We start from the raw sequence: 26894 nt of genomic DNA, 5'->3' as shown, positions 1-26894 counted from the left end.
CAGACTAACAATTTTTCCTATGGAACTTCGATAACTTTTTATCTTTACTGCATTCATCTTGGGAATTTTTGTCAGTATACTGCTTAAACATGCACCTTTCATGTCTGTTCTTGTCGCTTCTTATATCGACTTCTTAGGTAACAAAAATTTTCCTTATATAAGGTAAATATAAAATATATCACCTCATATAAGGTAATATTGAAAACCGTGCTCTGTTGAGCCCATGGTATTATTTGATTGCTGTAGATCAGCGAACCATGGTGCATATAATAGCAACATCGCCCAGAATCGCTGGTTAATTACTTCCAGTTGCTATCATAATTTTTGTGCGTGTTTGTGCATTGACTGTAACGCGTTTCTGTCGATGACGAGAAGCGGATAGTTTTGAGATAAAGTAAGCTTTGTCTCTGTACGCGGGTTGCCAACTGTGTGCGTGTGACAGTTAGTCGAGGTCTGCTAATGCACCAGGTGTGTTACTGCAAAACGCAAAAGTGAGCCATAATCATGCAACTGTACACATCAAAGAGCTCACAGGGATAAAATGCAATTGTTAGCACGTTAACGAACCACACGTGTTAATCAATTTGCATCTGCAATCCGCAGGTGTCTGACATGACACTTCATACATCCGCCACGCCGAGAACGCCGCTTTGAAGCAAAAAAAAAAAAAGGCTACTCCAAGAACAAAGGAGGCAATAGCAACTCATTTCCCCGTATGTATACGCCCATTTTCGATAGTTCTCACACACCCCATTGAATGCGTTCACTCTCCTTGGGAACTAGAGTCGACGGGAAATTTCTCGTGACTACACATACGTGGAACAAAGAGTAAACGCACTCCATCGGGTTGTGTTAGCGCTATATACGGGAAAAAGCAGTTACCGTTAGCTAGCAGTTCCTCTGTTCTTGGAGTGCATATAACCTTGCGCGATGTTGCGGTTGTGGAGGACTGTAATAGGGCCACGCCATTCCAAAAGGACGAAACGACCGTGCACGCATGCGCGCCACACAGTAACGTCGCCTTACCTCACTGAGAACCGACCAAACCAGCCGGAAGAAAACCTGATCGAAAGACACGCGACACACGGAAAGAGAAGGAAGGCGTCAATGGCTGAGGCAGTGTCCCTTATTTTCACATGCAACACTTTCATTCGAAGGCACTCATGCTCGCAAGTATTTCAGCAGTTCAAACGGACTACTACCACTAAAGATGTAGGATCATCCTTGCACGACGCCACACGTCGACATCTGACCTACCGCTTGCCGGCAAGACCCCACTTTTTTTTTTCTTTTTTATCTGGCTGGCTTTACTATGACATACAATACAGCACAAACGAAATTTGTAAAAAGCTGTCCACGTCTTCATCTCGCGTGGCCCAGCTCTAATACATCAACGTTCGCATCGATTGGTCTCAGCCACAACTTCAAGTACAGCCTTTGTCGAAAGTGTACGCGAGTGCCGGCGCGTGTGACCGTAACTGTATGGAGGGGCTACGCCGGCAGTTTAGGAGGAGATCAGAGGTTATCTTGGTCTTCGAGCATATAGCCGCGAAGCCCCACAGCACGGCGCGGCGGTCACGCACGCAGTCACCTGCGCTCATTTGGCAAAGACTGCGCCTGAGCCAGTATAAAGCTGGAGAAGCACCCTGAGCTTAAAGAAAAAGGTAGAGCAGCTCTCTCTTCACGGGAGCGACGACCTATCGCTCCAGTTCAGTGGCCTTTGAATTATAGTTACGCTAATTTTCAATGCACAACACATCGCCCGAGTAGACTTGCGCTCAATGCCATGTGGACAAGTCAGCCATGCTAGACAACGTAACTGACCTGCCGAAGCGCACGGACTTCTTGCGCTTGCCATCCCACTCCTCGGCGGGAAGCGCTGCCATGGGAGCCTGAGACGAGCGTTGCGCCACCAGGGCGTTGCTCAGCGGAGGCGCCATGATGCTGTTGGGTGCCACGTCACCCGTGGGCTGTGCGCCCATCTGAATGAACAGGCTCCGGTTGCTCATAACGTCCAGCACCGTCAGCGACGTCTCCTGGCGCGTGGTCACCGGCCAGCCGTTGTCCTCCACAAACCGGAACTCTGGCCGCCCGGCCCTCTTGGGTTCGTGCAACTGCGTCAGTCAGCACGAGACAAGTGCCCTCTGGTCGGTTCACTTTGTTCTATAACGATTCGCTGATTCTGAAGACAACCAGCTGCCAGCGCCGGCAAATCTTGCATTCACAAAGGGCCCAGTTTTCCAAAAGATTACATGATGTAGGAGCCGCTGCAGCGGTTGCGTTTTGTGGTGCCGACAGCAAAATATCGCGGGGATTCTCTGTAACGGCTCGAATGCGGCGAGGTTGTGCAAGCCTGATTTTCGCTAACTGCTTGCACTGCTGCTTTCGGTAGAAGCTATATACGGCCTACGCAACGTCATATTCACGCCTAAGTGTTCTCTGACACGCGTAATCTTCCTCTGCTTGACCGGGCTTCCATTTGGAGTCGGTAAACCCACGGCTAACTATGAAATTATGCACACATATCGATATATTTGTTGCGCACTGTTGTCTGCAGATTGCAACAAACTCCACGAAGAATTAGACCAGCAACGCCCAAGTTCAAGGGTTTTGGGAATGATCTGTCAACACGAAAACGCGTGGTATTGCCACACCAACGGTGCAGGCAAATGAAACGCCGCCAGTTTCCGATTTTAGCAGCTAGGATTCCCCCAATACATCATGTCTGCTACAGCGCAGAGCTACATGCAGACACGCAGTTCCGCGTTTGCATTATGAAAGCTTCAGTGGTTTTCCACAGCGATAGTTGCATAGGGACACTGCAGGGTTTACAGTGATACGATTTAGGTGAAAGCGCGCGCACGCACGCACGCACACACACACACACACACACACACACACACACACACACACACACACACACACACACACACACACACACACACACACACACACACACACACACAAGAAAAAAACGCCAGAACGTTCATAAGCGCAAATGTCCAATCATAATGTCGAAAATATTACTACTCAAAGCAGCTGGCCAATGGCAAACAGCACTTACGAACGAAAACTTTTGTGAATTCGGCACAAGGTTGCTTATTCAGTTAGGCAGCAAATTATGCAGTAATTGGCACATCAGCTCGAGTCGCGCGACATAAGCTTGTATTAGAGTAAAACAGAAAATGCATTTCGCCCACCAAGTATAAGAAATCAACCATATTATCAATACGGCCACAGTGCAGTACACGCTATATGCCGGGCAGAGCCGCAGTTTATCTGATAAATGATTGCGAGGAAAGCAGCTGTCTTCCTTACGTGTTTCCATATTTGATATTTAGCTTAAGTCCATGTATTTAGACTCAATTGCACCCTTGGTACAAAACTCGGCAATATTTTTAAAGATGACAGACAGCAGCAGAAAAAAGCACGAAGCACTGACATCTCGTAAGCAGACCCTACTTATAAAGCTTGCTGAGGACAACAGACAGAATGCAACCGCGACTGCGCTATAGATGTCGGAGAAGCTGCGCCAGTGAAACAGTGATGCATTTAAGTAACATTTAAGTAATTCATTGGGCGAAAATCCGAACTTTCAAAGTTTTGCAAATATATTGTGTGAGTCTTCCAAGATCTGCACAAAGCAAGTCATTGTTCCAAATGAATACGCTGCAGTCGACGGCGAATATGAATGCCTAAGAGCAATTAGAAGGCGCGCAGAACAGGCTTACCGCCGCAGTGGAAAGCTGGACGACTACAAGATGGCACAGAAAGTTCAGTCAACTTCGCGCAGACGCTTACAAAAATTAGGTACAAGAAAATGGCGAGAATACTGCGCGTCGTTGTCTCCGTTTACTCCAGTTCCCAGAATATGGTCCGTTGTCCGATCATTTAGTGGTCCAGTTACCCAGAGCCATCCCTTTCGAGCCCTTGCCGTAGCTCGAAGCACTCCGGAAACATATGTTGCTGACGAATTTTGTCAACGTATATCCAGACCAGGAATTCCGTTTACTTGCCTACAACTTGAAAGTTCGACAACACTATCAGAACAGAAGGTTCGTGCGTGCTTTATGTCACAACATGCACAACTTGATTGTGAGTTTAGATTAAATGAATTGAAAAGTGCTCTTTCGTCATGCCGTACAAAGACAACCGCAGGCCCAGATGGTGTTACGTATGTGATGTTAAAGAACCTAGGTCCAGTAGGAAGAATGACTCTTTTGGAGTTATTTAATGATATGTGGATAAGAGAGACTACCGGATTCATGGAAATTAGCTCGGGTAATTCCAGCGCTAAAACCAGGAAAGACTCCACTTTGTCTTGACTCCTACCGACCCGTCAGTCTCACAAGCTGTTTTTCCAAACTAATGGAGAAGATGATAGACAGTCGACTGCAATGGTGTTGTGAACACAAAAATGTGTTTTCCAACCACATGACCGGTTTAATTTCGACAAAATCGTTGTACAATGTATGCAGTATTAGATATTGCCACATACGTCGAACATGAACGAAGCTGCGGAAATGTGACAGTAGCAGTATTCTTAGACAATCAAAGAGCATTCGACACTGTAAGTCACATACACGTCCTTGCTGGTATGTTAGAGCTTGGCCTACACGGTCGAACGCTGCGATGGGTATCGAATTTCTTGAAAGATAGAAAAATATTTATGGAAACAATTGAAGGAGAAAGTAATTATCACAGCATCACGCAGGGCGTTCCGCAGAGCAGTGTTCTCAGTCCGTTTTTATTCAACTGTGTCACGGCAGCCTTGCCACAATATCTCCCGTCTGGCCTACGGTATTCTCTGTACGCAGATGACATCTGCATATGGGCCTCTGGTTCTAATATACAAGACATTCAAACAACGCTGCAAAAGGGTCTTGATAGTATCGACACCTTTTTAAAGGAAAGAGGCATGAGTCTTTCATACGCAAAGACAGCCGTACTTCCTTTCACTAGACGACAGTTGATTAATTTCCAACTTAGGCTTAACGAGCAAACTTTGATGTTTGTGAAAGAGCATAAATTTCTTGGAGTTATTCTTGACCGCCAACTTACATGGGCTTCACACATCCGCGCAATTGAAAAACAGACCAATGCAGTAATAAACGTACTCGCAGGCACAACGTGGGGGGGATCAGTCTCTTCGCTACTACAAGTTCATAACGCACTCATAAAACAAAAGATTGCTTACTCGGCACCTATTCTCTATGGTTTATCGCAAACTTCTGAGGAACGTCTTCAACGTTTACTAGCAAGGGGGCTGCGAGTGTGTCTTGGGGTTCCGCAGGCTACCTCGAGTTCTTTAGTAATTGCTGAAGCTCGTCACCCCCCCATTTCCAGTCATACGAACGGTTGAAACATGCCGACATATTTGTCGCATCTTAACCCAACACGAGAAGCATCCATTAAACCTCGCGCTCACCGAAAGAAACAAAAGCAAAATTCACGATGTTGTTCGAGAACATAAAGCATTATTACCAAGATTTGAATTATGCAAAGTGGATGTTAGTGACCCTCCCTGGATGTTAACATACCCTAAAATAGAGTTATCTGTTGACGGGATTATATCTAAGAGAGACATGTTCATAGTAGCCGCACAGCAACTGGCACTCTTCCAAATTTACTCATTATACCCCTAGTACATCCACGTTTATACAGATGGTTCGTGTCATAAAAATTCCTCGACTTCAGCATTCGTCATTCCACATTTAGCGCTAGAGCAAACATTTAAATTATCCCAGGAGACATATTCCACCATGGCAGAACTATTTGCAATCCTGTGTGCTTTGCGTTTTATAACATTAGAAAAAGATTCGCAAAAATGGGTTATCTTTAGAGATTCGCAAGCCGCTCTCACATTACTACAGAGCAATAAGAAAAATTCTTTGAACACTTCGATCTTGTATGAGACGCTCAAAGAACTTACAAAAGCAAGCGCAATGAACCACGTAATTGCATTTCAGTGGATTCCTGGGCACTGCAATATTCCTGGTAATACTGCAGCGGACGCAGCTGCGAATCGAGCGCACAATAACGCAGAGACAACCAATCTTCCCCTATTGCGTAGTGAAGTCCGTCTGATCCTGAGACAGATTTCTTGCCGTCTCAGCAAAACTACCTAGTTTGACCAGCAAACTAAAAACTCGAAGTTATACTCTATAGACCCATGTATAAACTTATCAATGCCGGAAACTCTAAGAGAGAACAGAAAATTTGAAACTTTGGTACACCGGCTGCGTCTTGCTACTGCATTTACGAAACACTTCTTGTACAGAATAAAACGTGTCTCTAGTCCGCAGTGTTCTTGTGGCCATCCAGACGAAGATGTGCATCATCTTCTTCTCGAGTGCTCGAAATACGATACACAAAGAACGGTACTGCAAGCTAATTTGTTTATATTAGACAGAAGACCATTCACTCTAAAAAAAGATACTTGGCCCATGGCCAACTGCGGGCCTTCAAAAAAGAGCGCTTCTTGCTCTGAAAACGTTTTTAGAGGACACCAACATTTTGGGAAAATATTAAGTATTGGATGATCCGAATACGCTAAATGAGTTACATAAACGTTGTTCGTGGTTCATAGTTGGTTTATGTGGTGATCGCAACTTTTACGCAATATGTATAATTCTGTCCTGTACTTGGAGTGTATTACAAGTGTTGTTGTGTGTTATGGCTGTTCAAAACATGGGACTTTATATATGCGTACGTGGACTGAACTAATGCACAGAACTTTGCGACTCATGTACTGTTGGACTGTATATTTTTTATTGATCCGGTGTTCTACTGAGTGCTATATTTAGTGTCGCTATTCTCCCTTTTTGCGCAAATTTGTTTCGTCTGCCAAGTGACAAGGAGTAGCCGGTGCCACCACATAAAGGCGCCAACCTCTCCTAACATTCACTTCAATAAAAAAAAAGAAACAGTGATGCGCCAAAATTGCGCGAACTTTATGTATACATTTGCTACTGTCACTGCTTCGTGTACTGAAAGCGACAAGTCGGGGTAACGTTTGATAGATAGATAGATTGATTGATTTTTACGTTATAAAGCAACACATGGAATATGAGAGACGCGCCGTGTAGCGGAAGGCTCCAGATGAACATTTTGACTACCTGCGGTACACTAACCTGCGGGCCTTAGAATGAGAAAGAAAAGCTACTGCCGAAAAAAAGAAAGAAAGAAAAAAGGAAAAGGTTAGAAGTACTAAACAGTGTTTTACTGCTGAAGGCATTTACTGTTTAGTAAAGGTTCGAAGGCTTTGTTATGTATAGGGACGCTGTGAAGAGGCACTCCTTCTGCTCTATAGTCGCAGCAAGAAGAATCTGTGCCACAGACATTGATAGAGTTTATTCACGAAATATTCACGGTTGAAATTTCGGCTGCCGTTATACATTGGTTCTATCAGCTGGCGACGCTGCTGTGCGGGTATACGTCGTATCATCGATGTATCTGAAAACTCAGGCTATGGAAAGATCGGCCAGCGAGTGATTTTCTTGTATTTAAAAAAAAATAGGCATTGTCCTAGCATCGCCATAAATTTAAAAAATCGTAAAATAATTTCCGCAAATATGACAATCGTAAACAAGAAATAAAAATGAGGCATTTTACGATAAAATTGAAAAATAGCTGGCAGGTATGGGTAAGTGTTCGCTAACTTGCACCCTTGCTCCGTACATTAACGTTTTTTTTTTCATTCTGTCTTCTCGGAATGCAGCCGCAGCAGTCGGGAGTCGAACCCGCGACTTCGCGTTCAGACATCGCGGGAGGTGGGGCAATTTTCCCTTTCTTCTTCTCAGGTATGCGGTGTCTTGGGGCAGTCATAAAGGTGAGATGAATTGCCTTTTCATCCACTTTTATTTCCCTTTTCTTTATTATTCTTACATTCAAGTTAAAAGAGGCAGTTAACTTCGCCTATACTTTCATTGAGTTGACTGTCTGTTGACTTCTAGTGGTTCTAACAACCCGAGTACATCGGTTCCCCTCGTTCTTCTCGCTGTTTGATAAAGATTATGTTTATTTAGGTGAGAAAGAAGGCACTGTAGAGGAAGAAACCACGCAGCTTATCCCTTTTAGCACACAGCCCTCAGACGGGAAGATCCATGCATGCAAACGAGATCTGGACTCTCCAGACCAACTTGTTCGGCGTGCACGCGCGATCCGTTAGAGCCAGGAAACGGAGTTACACCGCGTATTGTAAGCGACCGTCAGCGAGAACGAAACAAGCCGCGGCCCGAAGACTGAAGGGGACCCACTCAATCACGCGGCGGTCGTCTTTCTTTCCCTGCTCGTGCAGCAGCTAAACCCGGTTACGGACAATGCACGATGAAGCTGTCTTGGCGCGACGCCTTTCTCGCGAGCGGAAGTCGGGCACACGCACTCACCGCACCGCATGTATAGTCCACCGCAGCGCGATGCTCATTGTCGCAAAAATTAACCCCATCCTACGCTTTAAGCTATCGGTCACTTTAGCTTATCGACCGCCTTAACTTATCGGCACCCGGCTGTTTGCAGTCTCCTACACAGCCGGGTGCAGGCGGCCGGAAACGATGGGCGCACAATCCAAATGACCTTGCACTTTGAAACAACTCCGAATATCACGCTCAGCTCCCCTCGGTGCTTCGAACGGGCTATTTCGACAGCTTTCGGGTGTGCAAGCCACTACGCCATCCTCTGCACGTCTCGCTTTACGCGTCCTCACGACGCTGTTTCACCGCAACTTGCTCCGTTCATTACAGCCGAACTGGCGCGGCGAGCCGCTCACTGTGGAAATCGCGCCTGCGGCCGTGCAGGCTTCTTGCAAAATTTGTTGGATTATGCAGAACTGCGAGGGGGGGGGGGGGGGGGTTGCTCGGTCAGAATGGGGCCCTTGTAATCGACTGTAACGCCGCGAAATGACAGTTCAGGAAGAACGACGGAGCGCTAACGAGGAGAATGATGTACGATTTTTGCTAATGACAACCATATGAAACAGATAATTAAGCTCATAATAACTGAAACTTGGTCAAGTTTTCATCAATGCACGTTGCCTAAATAGCACAAGGAAGGCAAAGACAGAAGAGTAAACGACACCTTCAATCTAATTTCAAGCTAAAGTTAACTTCAACCATAAAGTTAACTTCAAACGTCAAGCGTTAACTTGAAACTAAAGTTAATTCCCGAAGAAAAGCACTTTTTTTTACCAATGACACTATGGTTACAATAGAATGACGAAGAAAGATTGACGTCGATGGAAAGACGGAGGCGGTATGACGACCAAATGATGACAATGGTATGATGTTACAGAGGTGATGACCATGGTATGACGACTACTATGTCATGACGTTCGCGTGACGACCACGGCAAGACGACAGTGGGACCACGACGGCATCACAACCCCGAACACATAACCCAAGCTATTCGACAACTTGGACCACTGGGTCAGAGTAGAAGGCGCGACGACGACGGCACGAGGAGAGTCAGATCGCGAAGCTGGAATGACGACGATTTAATGATCACGACGGCACCCCGACGGCGGTGTGACAACGAATGCATGACGACTGTATGACGATGATGCAACGACCACGACGGCATGACGACCAGGAGCACGATAGACGTAGTGGTCTAAGCAGGCATAGACCGCTTGGGTCCCTGGGTCGAAGACAGACAGACAGACAGACAGACAGACAGACAGACAGACGGACGGACGGACGGACGGACGGACAGAGGGACAGACAGACAGACAGACAGACAGACAGACAGACAGACAGACAGACAGACAGACGGACGGACGGACGGACGGACGGACGGACGGACGGACGGACGGACGGAGGAAGGAAAAGGTTAGGACGGAGCAACGCGCAACGCGACTGAAGCCAAGTTTTTCGTCCCAACACGTAGTGAAAACGCCAGAGCACGGAGGATACGGCAGAGCGGGCGGTAGGTTTTAGTACTCCCGTTTGATTTTTTTCGATACCCATTCTCATGGAGGAAGGAAAAAGTTCCTCCACGTCGGCAAATCTCGGTTCCTGCTCTGTGATCTCGACGCAAGAGGTCACGTGTTGGGCCGAGACTGAGCAAAGGGACTGGCGTCACGGAGCGTTCGATTACCAAGACTGGCTGCGCGACGTAATCCTCTCTCCTAACTTTTTCCTTCCTGCATGGACAGACAGAGAGACAGACAAATCTCAAAACGGTTGAAGTAGGCAAAACGGTTGAAGTAGGCAAATAATGCTAATCACATTAAAAAAAATATTATACCCCTTCCGCTAAACATACGTGCACTTCACTGAATAAGCTGAATATACATACAGGATCTTCCATACATATGGGACTGTTCACCAAGAGCGCGACACGGTGCAATGTTCACGTGCTCGTGCAGAAGAGCGGTACCTGATCAATGATGGCTTCCCGGAACTGCCTCAAGGCAGCGTTGTAGTCGCTGAAGACAAACCCTAGGGAGCTGCCGCCTGTCGACATGACTCCTATCCTCGGCTTTTCTGTGGAAAAAAAAAAAAAGAGGAACAGCATATGTGTATATAATACGAAAAGGGCGGCCCGAAAGACACCGCACTTTCGCCCCACAGGTGATCGCGGAGCGCCTCTCATTTTCTGACACATAGACAGTAGCGTAGCAACAGGGGGGGCCGGGGGGCCGTGGGCCCCGGGTGCAAGAGGCCAGCGGGGGGGGGGGGTGTCATATACGTCTGAAGACACCCGGAACTTGTTGATATCCTCGCGTTCCTCGACTACACCCGGGGGGGGGGGGGGGGGGGTTGACAGAACACCTATGGGCCCCGGGTGCCAGAGGACCTAGCTACGCCACTGCACATAGACTCTTCTAGTATTATCTGCCTGAAAACACAGCACAGAAAAAAAAAGAAGGAAGAGAGAGCGCGCGCGCGATAGATAGATAGATAGATAGATAGATAGGTAGGTAGGTAGATAGATAGATAGATAGATAGATAGATAGATAGATAGATAGATAGATAGATAGATAGATAGATAGATAGATAGATAGATAGATAGATAGATAGATAGATAGATAGATAGATAGATAGATAGATAGATAGATAGATAGATAGATACATGGGGGGTAGCAGCTGTCTCCGGAAAGGCACACCTCGCCCACACGCTCTTATTTACAGTACCTCACAGGCCTCGCGGAGCGAGCGCGGGAATGTGGGAGGGGGTTAAAGAAACTCGGAGATATTAAAGCAGGAGTGCAATTCATCGGCTTCTAAACGCATTAAAATGCAAGAGTGGTAATTATAGCAAAGACAGATCGTTAATGCACAGAGAACCCAGAAATACGCAAATTGCATTAGATAGAGAAAAGAGAGAGAGAAGAAAATGGGAATTCGATTTATCTCTCCCAACACATCGCATCACTTGCAGACACGAGAGGAGCATCGCCAAAGACGAGAGACGAGTTCTGTGGCTGAAAAATAATGCCAAACGAACTTTGTGAGCCTCGCCTTCATACCATTCTCTAAAGACCATTTCTTTTTTTTTTCCTGGCTCCCAGCGGCTACGCCGTTCTTCTGCTGAGGACGGAGATCGTCGATTCGACTGCCGGCAAGATTCCGATGGGGGCGGAATGCAAAAGCGCTCGTTAAGTAATTTATCTTGAGCTCTTCACCAAAACATCTGCCACAGATAGCTCAGGAAATAAACACGCTAAGCAACAATAGTCGGCGATATTTCAGCTACTACGTGTTACCTAATTTCCCGAAGGCGTAACAGAAGCGGCTACATACCAGGCATGACATCTTTCATCTGACACGCAGCCACGGCCAGGGGGCGCGTTTACGGGGTTGCCCTCATTGGGCGGTATCTTCCTTTACTTCATCTATTTTGGTAAAGCAGCGGCATTCTTGCGCGTACGTACACCTTCGCCAGCTTACGCGCAAACATTCGCAACCAACTCCGCGTGCACGCGTTTGAATCGCTGAAGCAGTGTCAAAAAAAGAAAAAAGATCTGCCAATGAGCTGGATTCAAGCCGGCGACACTTGCTGGCTGATTCTGCACTCCGAGAAAAAAAAAAAAAAAAAAAAACATTTTTTTCCTAACCACTCATCGCTAGCTTTTATTTATTTATTTAAATTTTTTTTTTTTGCAATTCTTTCACCTCGAGCCTCGTGCACTGCACTGTCTATCCGGTGTGTATCGCGGTCCGTTTAATGCCTTCCACCGCCAACCTGCCAAACAATTAAGTGCAACGGAACTGTCACACACTTTAATTATTGTCATCTCCTGACTTCGCACGCTCGAACAACTCCGGGACGTAATGAGAAATGTTCGTCACCTGCGGCTTCTGCGTACGTCTACTTTGATACAAAAAAAAAAATGTATACAGTGCTCAGCGATTGAAAACAGACAGGAGAACAGACGTTTGGGCAATTTGGTTAAGCTTCGTCTTAACAACAGCGCAAAAAACCTATGGACAGGAAAGAAGACGACAAGACGGGCGCTGTCGCCTTCTCTCAGCGCCCGTCCTGTCGTCTTTCCTGTCCTTGGGTGTTTAGCGCTGTTCTTAAGATGAACTGAAAACAGACACTCGAAACGCGTAGCTCCCTGTCCCCCCCCCCCCCCACCCCCCCCCCACCCCCCCGTCCCAAGACATCATTGCTGTATCGAGTCGACCCTACTCTACGGTTTTCTGAGGACATAAAAACTGGCGTACATTGGATACCCTTCTCCGCAGTTTACGGCTGGACGTGGCCTACACACCTCGTTTTTTGCACCGAATAAAAAGGAAGACAATCTCCAGCTGCACCAACTGTGACACTCCAGACGCCTCTACGGAGCGCTTGCTCATATATTGTCCAAAGTATGACCGACAACGTGACCATTTCTGAGATAAGCTGTTTGGACAGACGTGAATTTTCCATTACGAAAGTACTTGGTACTTGGTCATGACCTATCAAACAGAGATGTGTCCGGCACTTCCTGGCAGCCAGCAATCTTATTAATATGCTTTGAATTGTAGATAAGCATGAACTCTTTGTGAACTGAATGTTCGTTGCCTGGGCCACTTGAAAAATGACATTCGTGTGTTATAAGTGTCGCTTTTATTGTACAGTGTACATGAACTCTTACTTAACGCGGGTACATATTGGTCGCAGGCCACCCAAAATTAATACACCAATAATAACCGGCAAACTTTCCGGAAGGGAGCAGTGGGAGACTTGGCTCGCCAGCGAGGATCGGGAGATGCAACTAGCGCTCCTCGACCAGGCACGGCGAACCGCTCAAGCCAGTGGGGCCCTGGACTAGGGGCTCCACCCACTCGCTTTCTGCACTTTTTTTCTTTTTTTTCAATAAACGTTTTGATATATATATCTTCCCGTCGGTATGCAGTTATTAAACAAACAACAAATTATTAGGAACGAATGGGACGCGTACTCGAGTCCAAACTCTGTTGAGATAGATATGCAGCTTCTTAATGCAAGCACAGGTTACGACGTACGCACATATGTCTGGCACGTATATCGTTCATTATAGCACACTCTCAGATCCACGCTGATTCAAACGCGCGCGCTCGAATGCGGGCAGTCTAATCATGCGCGCAGTTCTCGTTCACCCGGATAATACGTTACGAAATCGTAACAACCCTGTAATGCCCAAACACAGTTTTTTATCAAGGAAAATTAGAAGAACTCGTACTCCTATAATTGTGGCCACGGAGAGATTTGTTTCACACAATTTTTTTTTTTAGATTAACACCTAATTGCACTGTATTGAATTAATTAGTACGTTTACTGAACCATATCTTCCGACAACGTCCTACACAGCTTGCGTAGAACACTTTTGGCGTCAAACTGAACGAATTACAGATGAGCCGTTGAATTCAAGGAGTGAGCATCAGCCACCAGACGGTCGGCCACCTCATTTCGTGTTATACCGATATGACTGGGAATCCAATGAAAGTGAACTCTATGGCCGGGATGTGAAGCGATAGTAAATGTCTTTGCGACCGCATACGGTAGCGAGCCAGAGTCGGCATAAAAACAACAACACTGAGCCAATAACTACAGTGCAGCTGTTGAGTAGGAATATATGACCCAATTATTATTTATTTTGTTATCAGCTATGGGTTTTTTTTCTTTTTCCTGGAGAATCTCAAGTAGTTCTGCCGAAGTAGATGACGTCTTGTCTGTCAAGCAGTAACTTCAACGTTCATTGTGCGTTGGGACGTAAAAGGCAGACCTGGAGCTATTGTCTGTTGTGAAGCCATCAGTAAACGTGAACGTATTGCTGTCTTGCAATCGGCTTATGTGCAGGAGCGTCAGAAATTTAGCTTCTAATGGATGCGTTGTTGATATTTTATCAATTCCTATGAATTGTGAGAGGTACAGAAGGTATGGTCAAATGCCAAGTTGGCAATTTAAGTCCGGGCGAGGTGATTAATTTTGCAGGGAAATGATGGACGCATAATGAGAGCGCAATATCCGTCCTATATTCGTCCAGATCTATGAAGGAGAACAGTCTGTATGACTATCGTGGATGGATGACTATCGTGTTGCGTTGTTAACCTGATGAAATGTCCAAGAGTTTCCTGAACACGTAGCGCTTCAACAGGTGATTCCCTGGCTTCAGCTAGGATAAGGTTGCTCAATGTTGAGTGAGGTAATTCAAGGTATATTCTGAGACTCCAAGCAATCAGTTAAGCTAGAATTCTATCAGAAGACTCAGATAAGCCACGCATTACGGGCAATGAGTAGGTCATTGTTTGGCGAACGAGAGTAACATGGGTGTTTAAGCAGTGAGACTAATGTGCTGCCCCATTTAGTCCCTGCGATGCACCGTAATAGGTTGAGAGTTCGATTGACGCGCACGCTTCTTTGTCACCCTTATTCCTGTTCTATGTTCGCGTGCAGTGGTCGATGTCCTTCTGCTGCGATGCTAACCTCTCCCAACTCTCTCACCAGTATTAAACCTCTTTATCTTTGTGACATGCACTTCACTTAGAAGAGCCGCTTATGGCCGCCCCTTTCAGCATCGCCTTAATGTTGCCATGGCAGCTGACACGCTGGCGCGTAACTGAAAGCCGAGACCGTAACAAGCGACGGCATGTATACATGAGCCTTTGCGGGGAGGGCGCTGAAGCATGACGGTTCGTGGATTAATGCTGCCATGACAACTACCACCTTATGCGTGTATGTGGCCCATCGCTACAAGACGAAGCCTCTGCTGCTTTTGCAACGGTTATATGAAGCACAGTGCAAAGCCTTTTCCTCTCACACGCGGGATACGGCTGTGTCAGTTTATTATTATTATTATTTTAACACAGACAGAGCGTCACGGCGACAGCACGCAGTGCAGCGCATGCGCATCACAGCGTGCAAATACCGTACGTGGTTTAGTGCACAGATATTAAACAACGCACCATTAGAGATTGAAGAAAGAGAGATCGAGAAGACAAAGTGTACATGCGAAGCGCATGCCGAGTTTGTCTCTTCGACAAGAAAGTGGCCCAGCTTGGCAAGTTCACAAACATAGCATATATTCGTAAATGCTCTCTCTACGCCCACGTACTTCTGCAAGAGAAACATATGCCTGATCACTAAAAACTGGCTCTCCCTTTTCTTGTATAGTACCTCCGTCAAGCCGTTCACACGGCAAGTGCTTAGAGCAGTGAATTCACGTGTTTATTTTTTGCCATACGCAGTTAATGAACAGATGACTCTCAGTCGGTGCTAGATCGACGGCACGTGCCGCCGACCTAATTCCTCGGCGATGTTTCGATTTGAGGTAACCGCAGCTGGCTCCCAACGAATGTGCCACTGCCCGGAAAGTATTACACAGTACCGAATTCAAACTTCGCTGCACCGAGTAAACCTGTACCGCGTTCGCCAGGAGGTCGAGCGCAGAAGGAACCGGCAGGTCGCCGTTCGGCGAGTGAGAAAACATCCAGATGCGGTCGCAAGGGCGACTGTCGAACGTGCCTGAACGGCCGTACTCCGGCTCATTCTGGATCGAAGGCAGCGATAGCGCCGCCACTCAGATGTCTGCATAGATAGCCGGCGCGCCGAACTTGTCGGGGGGTTTCACAACAGGTGCCTCCGCGCCAATTACTTATGCAGCGGCACAATGACGCAGTGTTATATGCGGGGAGACATAAACTGCGCGCCCCACAAAGCGCAATCAAGGATGCGGCGGGCCGGAAGCTCCCGATTGTTTCTCCTTGCAAAAAAACACGCTCTCGCTATTCGCACGCGTTATATCGGCGGCAGCAGGCGCTAATACAATACGGGAAGAGCGCGACAAAAATAGTCGCTGACGCAATTGCCCCATTGTGGAGGGCGCGTTTCCCGACGCCCGAGTTTCCCATTTGACGTTTCTCCTCGCTTTCATTTCCTTTGAAGCGGCACATTTCTTGCCTCGTGTCGAGGCCGCGGCGCGGCCAAAAACAATTGCGCGCCCCGGAGGCCCTCGCGCCTGTCCTCCGACGCCTAAGCCCCGCCGGTTGTCTCCGCATGCCTGACGAACGACGATGCGAGCGGCTAGGCGCGGCGTCGAGCTGAAGTACGAAGCGCATGTGTATGCGGGCTCGCTCGCGCACGGGCACACTCTGTTGGCACCACGCAAGCGGCGCCGGTAAAGTTCTGAGCGAACTTCTCTGGTGTGGAAAAGACACGCGCGCACGCGCGCGCAGGCACGCGTTGAAGCTTTCGTGTGGGCCCCATTCAAGTTCCTTCCCGCAGGAATAGAACCGGCCTCACTGGGATGAATGCGAAAAAGAGAACGCAGGAGAACGCACTGTAGGAAAGCATGAGTGACGAAGAAGAAGCGAGCGCTGTACGAAGCGCAACGTGTGGACGCTACAGGCACGTGCGGAACCACCACGGCGCGAGACCTTCCTGGAAACCGCGTGGCGACATCGGTTTCCCACGCACACCGAGATAGTGGCCTCGACTCGGGGAACGCGAGCGCCCGCTTATCGTGGTGTGTAATCGGAGAGGCCCTCTTTGCGCGTCGTCGCTTTTTACTCGGTAGCGAGACGGGCGAGACTGCTCAATGATCTGGAAGGGGGATTTAATTTCTACGCATGCCGTTCCATTTACCCGCTTTCTCTCTCTCTCCTTCTCTCTTGTGCATTTTCACGCCCGCGAACGAGGCTTACTATACCTCACCCGCGCGGAACTTGCGATCTCTCTCTCTTTCTTTTAATCTACCAAGTCCCAAATCCCAAATCGATCTGAATCCCAAATCAATCGCAATTCGGCAAAAAAGAAAAAGAAAAAAGAAGACCTTGGCTTCAAAAAGTTGAAGAAAATGGAACGCGTGAAATAGGCCGGGCTAAAACGCCCACCGACGTGCTGTGCAGTGAAGGCGAAACAAAGAGATGCTCCGCGCGACCTTGTGATTGTGCTGTTCAATTTTTTTTTCTCGCTTAAAACAAAATTTACTCATTTAAAACTTTCAAATAAATTGGCAGCAAAGTATACAATATATACTATTCTTATTAGGCCATATTTTGACTTGAACCACTACATTGCGAAAACGGAGCCACAAATTGAGCCAGAACGTCAATTTTTCCACTCTGGTCATGATTTGAACAGAAAGTTAGGTTTTATTTCTTCTCAGAGTACTTTTATTATCTAGTATACGCACATACCAAGCCCATGTTGTGAATTTATTCCTTATGGAACAATTAGCTTTTTTTATCTAAAAGGTCACATATGCAGCAGTTGTAAACTTTTTCTCATGGCTAAAACAACGTAAACTAAAACAAAAAGTGATAAACTACAATATTCACGAAATAGTGCCGTCTGCAGAATATAAAAAAAAATCGCACTTATTCCTAACGCTTCAGCTTAGTTGTAAGTCCAGCCTTTATCAGCAGTAGTGAAGCCATTCACGCTTAGCGGAAATAGTAAGACTAGCGCCATTTTCGAGATATGTGCCTCCAAAATCTCCTAAAAAAATGCAGTGGAGCTACGTTTAAGATAATCCCGAACTACTTGATGCACATTTTTGGTAAATCGCTAGCTCAAACGTCTATGATTACGTAGCAAAATTTAACGCGGGATATCTCGAACTCGGTGATAGCTTTGGTGTTTTTGTTAAGTAAACGTGACTTGAGTACTGCTCGGCTTCAATTTAGTTATTGGAACATGTGCCCTAAAGTGAGTAATTGAGAAGTAAATTAGTGAATCGTTTTCATTCGCCACCTGGACATTGTGATTAGCCGCGCAAGTAACATCTACATCTTCCATAAATATACCTAGAAAGACGGAATAACGCTGCCTGTTGCTTTAAACATCTGTTAGAACGAAAAAAAAAATACTGCACCAAGAGAAAGTCGTGTCCTTTTTCGTTTGCGATTATGTGCGGCAATAGGTTAACTCAAATTCTTCAAATAATCTCCCAAGTACCTATTTGTTTGGCGTTGGTGAGCCGCGGGATATGAATGCTGTTGCATATAGAACATTTCTGCCTTGGTTCGATATTTGCAGCCTCTGAAACTGTGTCAGATTTCGATTCCTTCATGTACGGTGCTGTTCAGCGTGACCGTTCTATTAGTAAGGTATGTTGGTGTAGCGTAGTAGGTAGCGTGCAGCGTAATAGGTGCCCTTAGCGCTATCCAGATGCTGTTTCCTAACGAGCGTCAATCTTGTTTTCCTGTTTCCTGTTGATTTTGGTGTAGCGTCCCGCATACTTAGCCCTGTTTGCGACAACTCTCTCAATTTACTCACACAGATGGCGTTCTTCTAGTAATATATGTATTTATTATTATCATTACAAGTTATATTCTTGCGCTGCTGAACGATTTGGTTCACTTGTTTATAGCCTGCATCCGTTACGGTGGCTCCGCCATTTTGAATCGTTGGCCGAGATTATACGATGCCACATGGTTCTGCTGCAGCTAATGTCAGTAATTGGGAGCACGCATCTCGCTCCACCGCTTACTTGGAACGGCGCCGACTGGCGCTGCGAGCGCGGTAGAGCTAAGCTAGAGTTCCTAGAACATTCCAACGCATGCGGCGCATCGATGGATGAACGCGCGCGCTTGTGTGCAACGCGGTCAAGCATCATGTGACCACTTGCTCCGTTCGCCGTCGCGTATTTACTGCAAGCGTTCCCTTCGCGCGCCATTAAGAAGGCACGGCAATGGTGAAGTGGAACACCTTATCGTCATATAAGAAATGACTGCCTATGACTTCAGACGTCGTTGTGGACGTTACGTGGCCCTAATTTTGAGGCCCAATTTTCATGTTCAGCGCGCATACCACAGCGCGCAGACGACAGTGATATATACACTGCGACCTGCAGGAAGCAGATAAACCTTGACGTCGCAGGAAACGCAGGAAACGGCCGTGTCTTTTCGTCTATGCAACTGCCGGCGCTCCGAGATGCGCGCCGTACCGTTGTGTACGTGCGAGCTGACACAGTGGAACTGTCTAGTTTGTGTAGTCCCGTTTTTCTTTTCAGTTATTAGTTTGTGAATGTAGCAGCCACGGTTGACCTAGAAGTTTCCTTCGATATTGTATGTACCGGATTGTAGCGGACATAATGCGCATATATACGTTTTGTGCTTAGTTGTTATACTTTAATTGTGTTGTTTAAGGTATATAGCTAGTGCGTGTCTATTACCCTTAGATTTTTTTTTCTCGTGCAAAATAATATTGTGCTTAGTTTTGAAAACGTCACCACTTTGTTCTATCAAGACTTGTAGTTAAGAACTTGCTTTACTTTGTACTGCATAGAAGAAAAGAATAAAATTTGTGCAATCAAATGAAAACTCTAAAAACTGTCCCTTATGTGCATTGACTGCATTCACACGTCAACCTATGACGCCATACCCAGCCTGCATTAATCGACACACTCTCACCTATGGAAAGACCCATCGATTCTTGGGTGTAATAATCGACCGAAATCTTTCCTGGAGCCCTCATTGCACGTACTTGAAGAAAGAACTGTCGTCGGTTGACTAGGTACTCAGATTCATGTGCGGGAAAACATGGGGCGCACGTGTACGCTTCATGCTTCAGATGTATATTCCCAGCATATCTACGCTACGGCCTTCCAGTGTTGTCTAGTACGTGCAGGTCAAATGTTCCCTCATTGGAGAGCTTACAGGGTAAAGCATTGCGCCCGTATTTAGTACTTCCTCGCTGCGCATCAACACCTGCAGCGACCGTGCTCGCCAAAGATCATGCCATCCAAACATACGTGGCTGTGGGCTGTCTCAGGGCGCATATCCGTCATCTTTCCCGCATCCCCGATCATCACTTGACGTTCTTGCCGTCGCACAGGCATCGTGCCACGTTTTCTGAAATTATCATCACCCATCCAGATTGTCTTCCATCGGAATACACACCAGCAGCAAGGCCTTCATTCCCTTAGTGGTGTCTACAACAGCCTCAGGTGTGCCCCCCTTCCCCTTCTCTCTCTCTCTCTCTCTATGTATCTATCTATCTATCTATCTCTCTCTCTCTCTCTCTCTCTCTCAGGTGTGCCTGAGTATTCCGGGTGTAAAGAAGAAGGCGTTCCATCCAAAAATAGCTCTGAAACAGATGACACTGCTATTAATGAATGAGACATACGGGGACCGCGAATACACATCTATACCGATAGTTCGATCTGATCTACCAGCTCTTCAGTTGTCGTTGTCATTCCGGCTACTAAAACTACAATCGAATTCAAATTGTCATAAATGACAACATCAACGGCGCTTGACAGCAGCTTGCTGCCCTGCGCGCTGCTGTCAAATACCTCCAGACAGAGACACCTCAGAAATGGGTCATTTTTTGCGACTGTAAGGCACCACTTCAGAGTGTGCATTTTGCCCTATATCACAGGACTCATGAGCAGCTGACATATGAGATAAGAGAATACCACCGTCAAGCTCTCGCTAAAGGGCATGAAATTATATTCCAGTGGCTACCTGAACATACCAACATTGCTGGTAATGACCTCGCCGACGAAGCCATCTGGAAGCCGTCTGCGCATTTGGAAGTCCGACCAGTTCCAATCACCTTATCTAGAACCGACGCTGCAGGAAAGCTACCTATCGTGACTAAAGCTATGACACACAAATACTGGTCTTCTCCCAACAACCCGAACTGTCATCTTCATAGGCTTGATCCATCCTTAAAGCTACAGGTGCCATCAAGAGGTTCCCGCTCTAGGGCGACAGTATTGTGCCGCCTCTGTACCACCTCTGGCTCGGGTTGGAATTTACGAAGGCCTACTCGTTCCGCCTTGGAATGGGGAATACGCCCATGTGCGACTCTTGTGGAACTATAAGCTATAGAAACGATTGAACACATGTCTCTGTCCCCAGTACGATGTCGAGCGTGAAGCTCTCCGGACAGCATTGAACCCGCTAGGCTCTAGACCATTTTCGGAAATGAAGATCCTTGGACATTGGCCGCACGCGTCGATGGTACAGAAAGCCACGCAAGCGTTGTTGCAGTACCTGAAGTCGACAGGTCTTGGCGACCGTGTGTAGACTCGGTGCGAACCTTCAAATGAGCGCGAAACTGCGTCCTCTCTATCTCCTCTTTCTCTATTTATATATCTATACCCCTTCCCCCAGTGCAGGGTAGCAAACCGGACGTGCGTCTGGTTAACCTCCCTGCCTGTCCTCTCTTCTATTTCTCTCTCAAACGTGGTGACAGAATGCTATGGGTGTTTAAATATTGAACTGAATTTATAATCCAGCAAAACGAGGCACATTTTGGCCTTCTATACAGCGTTCGTTCGTGCCCGCCTGTCTGCGCCCGCCAGTCTCCACCTTCGTTGTAATACTTTTTCCGCAACATCACCTCGACATATGCACCCACAAGGGCGAACTCCGTTCTCACATATCGTTTGATACGCTTGCTTAAAAGGTTAATGAGTGTACTTCTGCTAATTAGCAACTTTTCCGTCACCATTTGTTGAAAAAAAGCGTTCAGCGTTAATGAAATAAAACAACGTGGTAAAAAGAGCGCTAGCCCCTGGAACAGCTCCCCTTCCCTCGCCTTTCGCTCAAAAAAAGATATAACCAATAACTTCGTATCCCCCCCCCCCCCCCACCCCAAAAAAAAATTAAATCGAAATTCTGGATGAACCCCTGGTTTGCAAAGGTTGGATAGAAGGAAAGTACGCGAGCTAAGCGGCTGAGCGGCCGATGATTCCATGGATAGACAGCTTGAAGCGGGCGCTTAGCGCCTCCATCCCGTTTCCACTCCTGTATAACGAGCATGACAAGGGAAAACGTTTGCAGTCCTTGTTAGGGAAACAGTGCTCTGATATGAGCGTCTTACCAGCGATTACTCCGTATGAATGAGCCCGCATCTCAGTCGGCGATACCCGCGTCTTTACTGACGAAGAGACGTGACTGTATAAACGCAGAAAGCGAATAAAAACTAAGAATTATCTGCTATCGGTCGGTGCTGAGAACGGGAGCAAGGCTTGTACATCAGTTACGCTTCGATCAGTTGATTGATTGATTGATTGATTGATTGATTGATTTGTGGTTTAACGTTCCAAGGCAACGCTACGGTTATGAGAGACGCTTTAGTGGAGGGCTCCAGATTGCTGTTGACCACTTGGGGTTCTTTACCTAAATATATGTACACGAGTGTTTCTGCTCTTCGCCCCCACCGAAGGTGACACTTTCGGATTCCCAGCAAGCTTTCTTGCGACCGGGTGTCACGAGCACAGAATCTCGCGAACTTCCCAGTGGCTGCTGCGCTCAGTTATACTAGCAGGGCAGCCCGTAGCCACGCAGAACACGCATAGGTGTACCACACTGTTTTACCACAATGCAGTGCGGTGCAGCCGACTGGTAATGTTTCGTGCCATAGGTGCCAGTGACTACAGGCACTGAGATTCTGCACTCTTTCGTAGCCTCTTTGGTTTGTTACACTAACGTGCGAAGGCCACTTCCCCACGGCCATTTGTCAGCTAAGATACAGTGCGGATTGAGCAGTTCATTGACATAGTGCCACTTTTGTCTATGGCTTCGCTAATCATGCACTACGAGTCAATCGGCCCATCGTAACACTAAATGTAGACAAAATGACTATACATTAAGTATAAGAAAGAGATATAGCAGGGAGGCAGAGACACTCCCGGACACAACCGGAATACTGATAACCAGGCGTACTCACCGTAATGCCTACAAATGCTGACTATCCTGTCCTCCGTCATGAGGTGAGAGACCCGGATGAGGTGCTCCTGCGTCTTCTGGACAGGCCACCTGGAAAACGAACAGATGCTCGTCAGGTCGCGAACGCCATTTCAGCGTGCGTATAGTGGAACACACCGCGTTGGTCAATACAACGCTGAACGCTTATCGTCACGTCGGCATGAACGACATCAATAGTAAGGAAACAGGAGTTTTGTGAGAATCGCCCGAGGTTTGTCTGTAGCTCAAACAATACGACCAACACGACGGGCCATCTTAGATAACACTCGCTATACACAGCTGGGCCGACCGCATCCGTACCGGTCGCGGTTGACGAAAGTTGTGTAGCGTAATAATAAAAATTTTCTTAGAATAATGAAAAGGACAGCCTAATCGCAAAACTCGTATTAATGCAGGATTACGCAGGAGGCGCATCTTTTACAACGTGTACGCCATATTACGTCGCGACATAACCATCTGGTGAGCATTGCAACTCACAGCAGGTTTTTCTTTCAATGCGAAATCATTGTATGCTTCCTTAGGCGAAAATCCGGCGTCGCCACCGAGCGATGGTACCAAGAATGGCCGACGGCGGAAAGAGTAAAAACAAGTAAAAAATGCTCGCATTGACGTCAAATTTCTCAGGGAGGCTCCTGTAAACAAAGTAAATTAATGCCTTTCAAAAGAATATTTGGTAAATTTAAGTCTGGGTGGGCATCGATCCCGGGCATCCGGGGTGCGAGACGAGCACGCTTCCCCGACTCCACGGCGGCGTGGGGCGGACTAAAGGTGTGGCCTAGGCCGTGCGTCATTGGGCACGTGACGGCGCAGCCAATGGGTAGGAGGTGACGCCACATCATGAGCGCATAAAACTAGAGCATAAAATAAAAGGCATTAATGTCCCCTTGAATGCCGTTGAGCGATCCTTGGAGTCATGAACTCCTTGCGGGCAAGCGAGCGCGTTTTGACTTGACCTTATCAAGGCGCAGTTCGAACGCAAGCGAGAGCTTGCGCGGACAAGGAACACACGGGAAAGAAAAAAACATTTCACCAAAGGGAGTACAATGCTTCCGCATTTCCACGCGTAAGCAGTCAGCCTTAAGTGTCTCTGCAATTTTTCGTTTTCAAGCGTGAAATATTTTTCGAATAGCTGTCTGCCAGCGCGCTTTTAAATCCACAACACGCAGCTTCCGAGACGTGATCGGCAGACATTCATAAAGCAGCGCTATAAGGGGCGCGGTGACATCACCACCGCTTGACCGCAAGACGCAGTATACAGAAAACAGCTGCCACACCGCGAGGCACCGAGCCGAGCCCCCGGGTGCCCCACTCGGCGCAAGTGTGGCCGTTCTCACGTCCTCGCGCTGGCGGTCGGCCGCGTCGTCCGGCGTGTGTGTGGGTGACCGCGGTGAGAAAATAGCCGCGTAAACAAAGACGCGCTCTCGGCGGGACGAGACCGCGAGTCGAGAGTTACGGCTGCTCGCCAGTTTAGGGGCTTGGCCGCACTCCAGGCTAACCACCGTCGCGAGTCCACGTGGCCCGCATTCTAATCCGCCGACGCAGCGGCCGCTGTTTGCGGTGACTAGCTCGGCAGCGGTACACATCACTCCACCCGCCTGTATGCAGTTACGAGCAGAGCCGCACCGCAGTGGAAGCTATCGATTCACCACTGCAGAAGCGCTGTCGTTACAGGCGATTGGCATGGATTTTGGAGAAACGCGTAACACGTAAATATATCAAGTGGCGTAAACAAGCTGCTGCTGCTGATGATTATGATAAGGATAGTGACCTGTCATGTGACGCCGCCTCGTCGCGGCGAGGCCAGCCGCAGCAGCATTAATGCGCATTTAAAGGGGACTCGCAACACCTTCTTTTTTTTTTTTTTTCAAGCCATACTGACACGAGTGCGCTATCTTTCATTGAATATATCCTAGAAGTAATTTCTGAAAACCACTATGCTCATAACGGAGGTATAGAAATCACACTGTTTAACCCTATCCCTCGATTGATCACTGCATCTCAGCTTTGGCGGCGCCGATAGCGATGCTTTGCCTATATTGTCCAAATCAAACCACGCCTTCGTGTCGTTCCATCTCCCATATACGTTGTCCTGTTTTGCGCCACAGGAAGTTAACTTCTCGTACCGCACCTTCTCGTAACGCGCAAGTTGCCCTCATAAATATGGGGAAAATACATCCTCCTGAAACCCATTATTACTGATTGTTATCGTTAAAAATTAGATTACGGGGTTTTACGTGCCAAAACCACTTTCTGATTATGAGGCACGCAGTAGTGGAGGACTCCGGAAATTTCGACCACCCGGGGTTCTTTAACGTGCACCTAAATCTAAGCACACGGGTGTTTTGGCGTTTCGCCCCCATCGAAATGCGGTCGCCGTGGCCCGGATTCGATCCCGCGACCTCGTGCACAGCATCCCAACACCATAGCCACTGAACAACCACGGCGCGTGATTGTTATCGTTGAAGCGGATGGGTGCGCGTCGAAAGCCCGACGACAACTGTGCGACAACTATACGCTGGCTGTCGCAACAACTTCCAGCGCCCCCTTTTCGCGACTGCTCGCACGAGTCTCCGTCTGCATCGGGGCGGCGAGATACGAGAGCAAAATTCTGCGCTGGCGGCTTCCGACGTGAGCGGGCACGTAATCAAGCTGCACACGAGCCGGCTTCCGGCGACGGCGGCTTCCTCGCGCTTTCTTCCCCCGCTCACACACGTGACGGGTCCCGCGCGCACCGGCCCGTGTGCTCTGCGCCCCGCCCAGGATGGCCCTCGCAGATGATGCTTTGGGAACGGAGCCGCGTAAACTACCCCGCCGAGAAAAGGAACAATAAGCAAGCGCCCATTGTGCTTCATTACTTAATACTCAAAGCAACTGAGATGGCGATGCGTCTGTGAGTGAATCATGCACTGTCACGCACTGGCGAATGTGGAAAAGAAAAATTCACCGACGATTACGATACTCCCTAATGCGAAATTTCAGCGCAGCTCTATACGTGTTTTAATTTCGCGATATATTGGCCGGCGCGGACAATCTGCCTCGTGCGGCACATTGCAAACGGAGCGAAGTGCGGCGCGACTGCCTCGCTAATCGGGAGATCGCGAGAGGCAGCGCGTGGGTGACGCGTGGACGCGATACACAGCAGCCGCCGCAGATAGACCTTCGCTCATGCAGCGCTCTGTTTCCATATATGGTATCGCTGGACGCGCTCGCCGTATGCCATCGGTGAACAGACGACGGTGCGCCACTCTGGCGCCATCTCGTATCGGTATATATATATATATATATATATATATATATATATATATATATATATATATATATATATATATATATATATATATATATATATATATAACTCTTATTATTTCTATACAACCTAATACATTCATCAGGCCTGCCAAAGCCACATTGGGCTTGACTGGCAAAGCATGACAGGCAGCATACAAACTGTTACAATATCAAGGAAAAAGGAAAAAAAAGAGAAAAAAAAGAAATAAAAAAATACAGGGAAGCGATAAATGTATATACATACACTGATACACACATTATACGCATTTAAAATACATGAACGTATATGTACACATACAGGTTCGAGAAGCGTACCTGGCGGTTACAATTATCACAATGCCACACGATTAGTTTGCATGGTACAGTAAAAATGAGTGCATGATTATAAACAAAATGAGTTTAAAAAAACGGAAATGCTCCATGAAACCTTTGCGGAAACAAACTGTCTCGTCACATTTTTGACCAAAGCCACTT

General features: G+C 47.4%; 1 protein-coding gene across 2 annotated transcripts in view; it reads right to left on the bottom strand.

Moving 5' to 3' along the window:
* The window catches only part of LOC126545357 (uncharacterized), a 111295-nt gene that overhangs the window by 20067 nt on the left and 64334 nt on the right, over nt 1-26894 (bottom strand). For both annotated transcript variants that reach the window (XM_072288557.1, XM_072288548.1), the window contains 3 exons: nt 23095-23183; nt 10375-10481; nt 1825-2114 (listed from right to left, as the gene is read on the bottom strand). In XM_072288557.1, the coding sequence (XP_072144658.1) occupies nt 1825-2114; nt 10375-10481; nt 23095-23183 (486 nt within the window). The remainder of the gene's footprint in view (nt 1-1824; nt 2115-10374; nt 10482-23094; nt 23184-26894) is intronic.

The sequence above is a fragment of the Dermacentor andersoni genome, chromosome 1 (assembly GCF_023375885.2).
Source record: "Dermacentor andersoni chromosome 1, qqDerAnde1_hic_scaffold, whole genome shotgun sequence".
Lineage (NCBI taxonomy): Eukaryota > Metazoa > Arthropoda > Arachnida > Ixodida > Ixodidae > Dermacentor > Dermacentor andersoni.
This window is presented reverse-complemented; position numbering and strand designations above follow the sequence as displayed.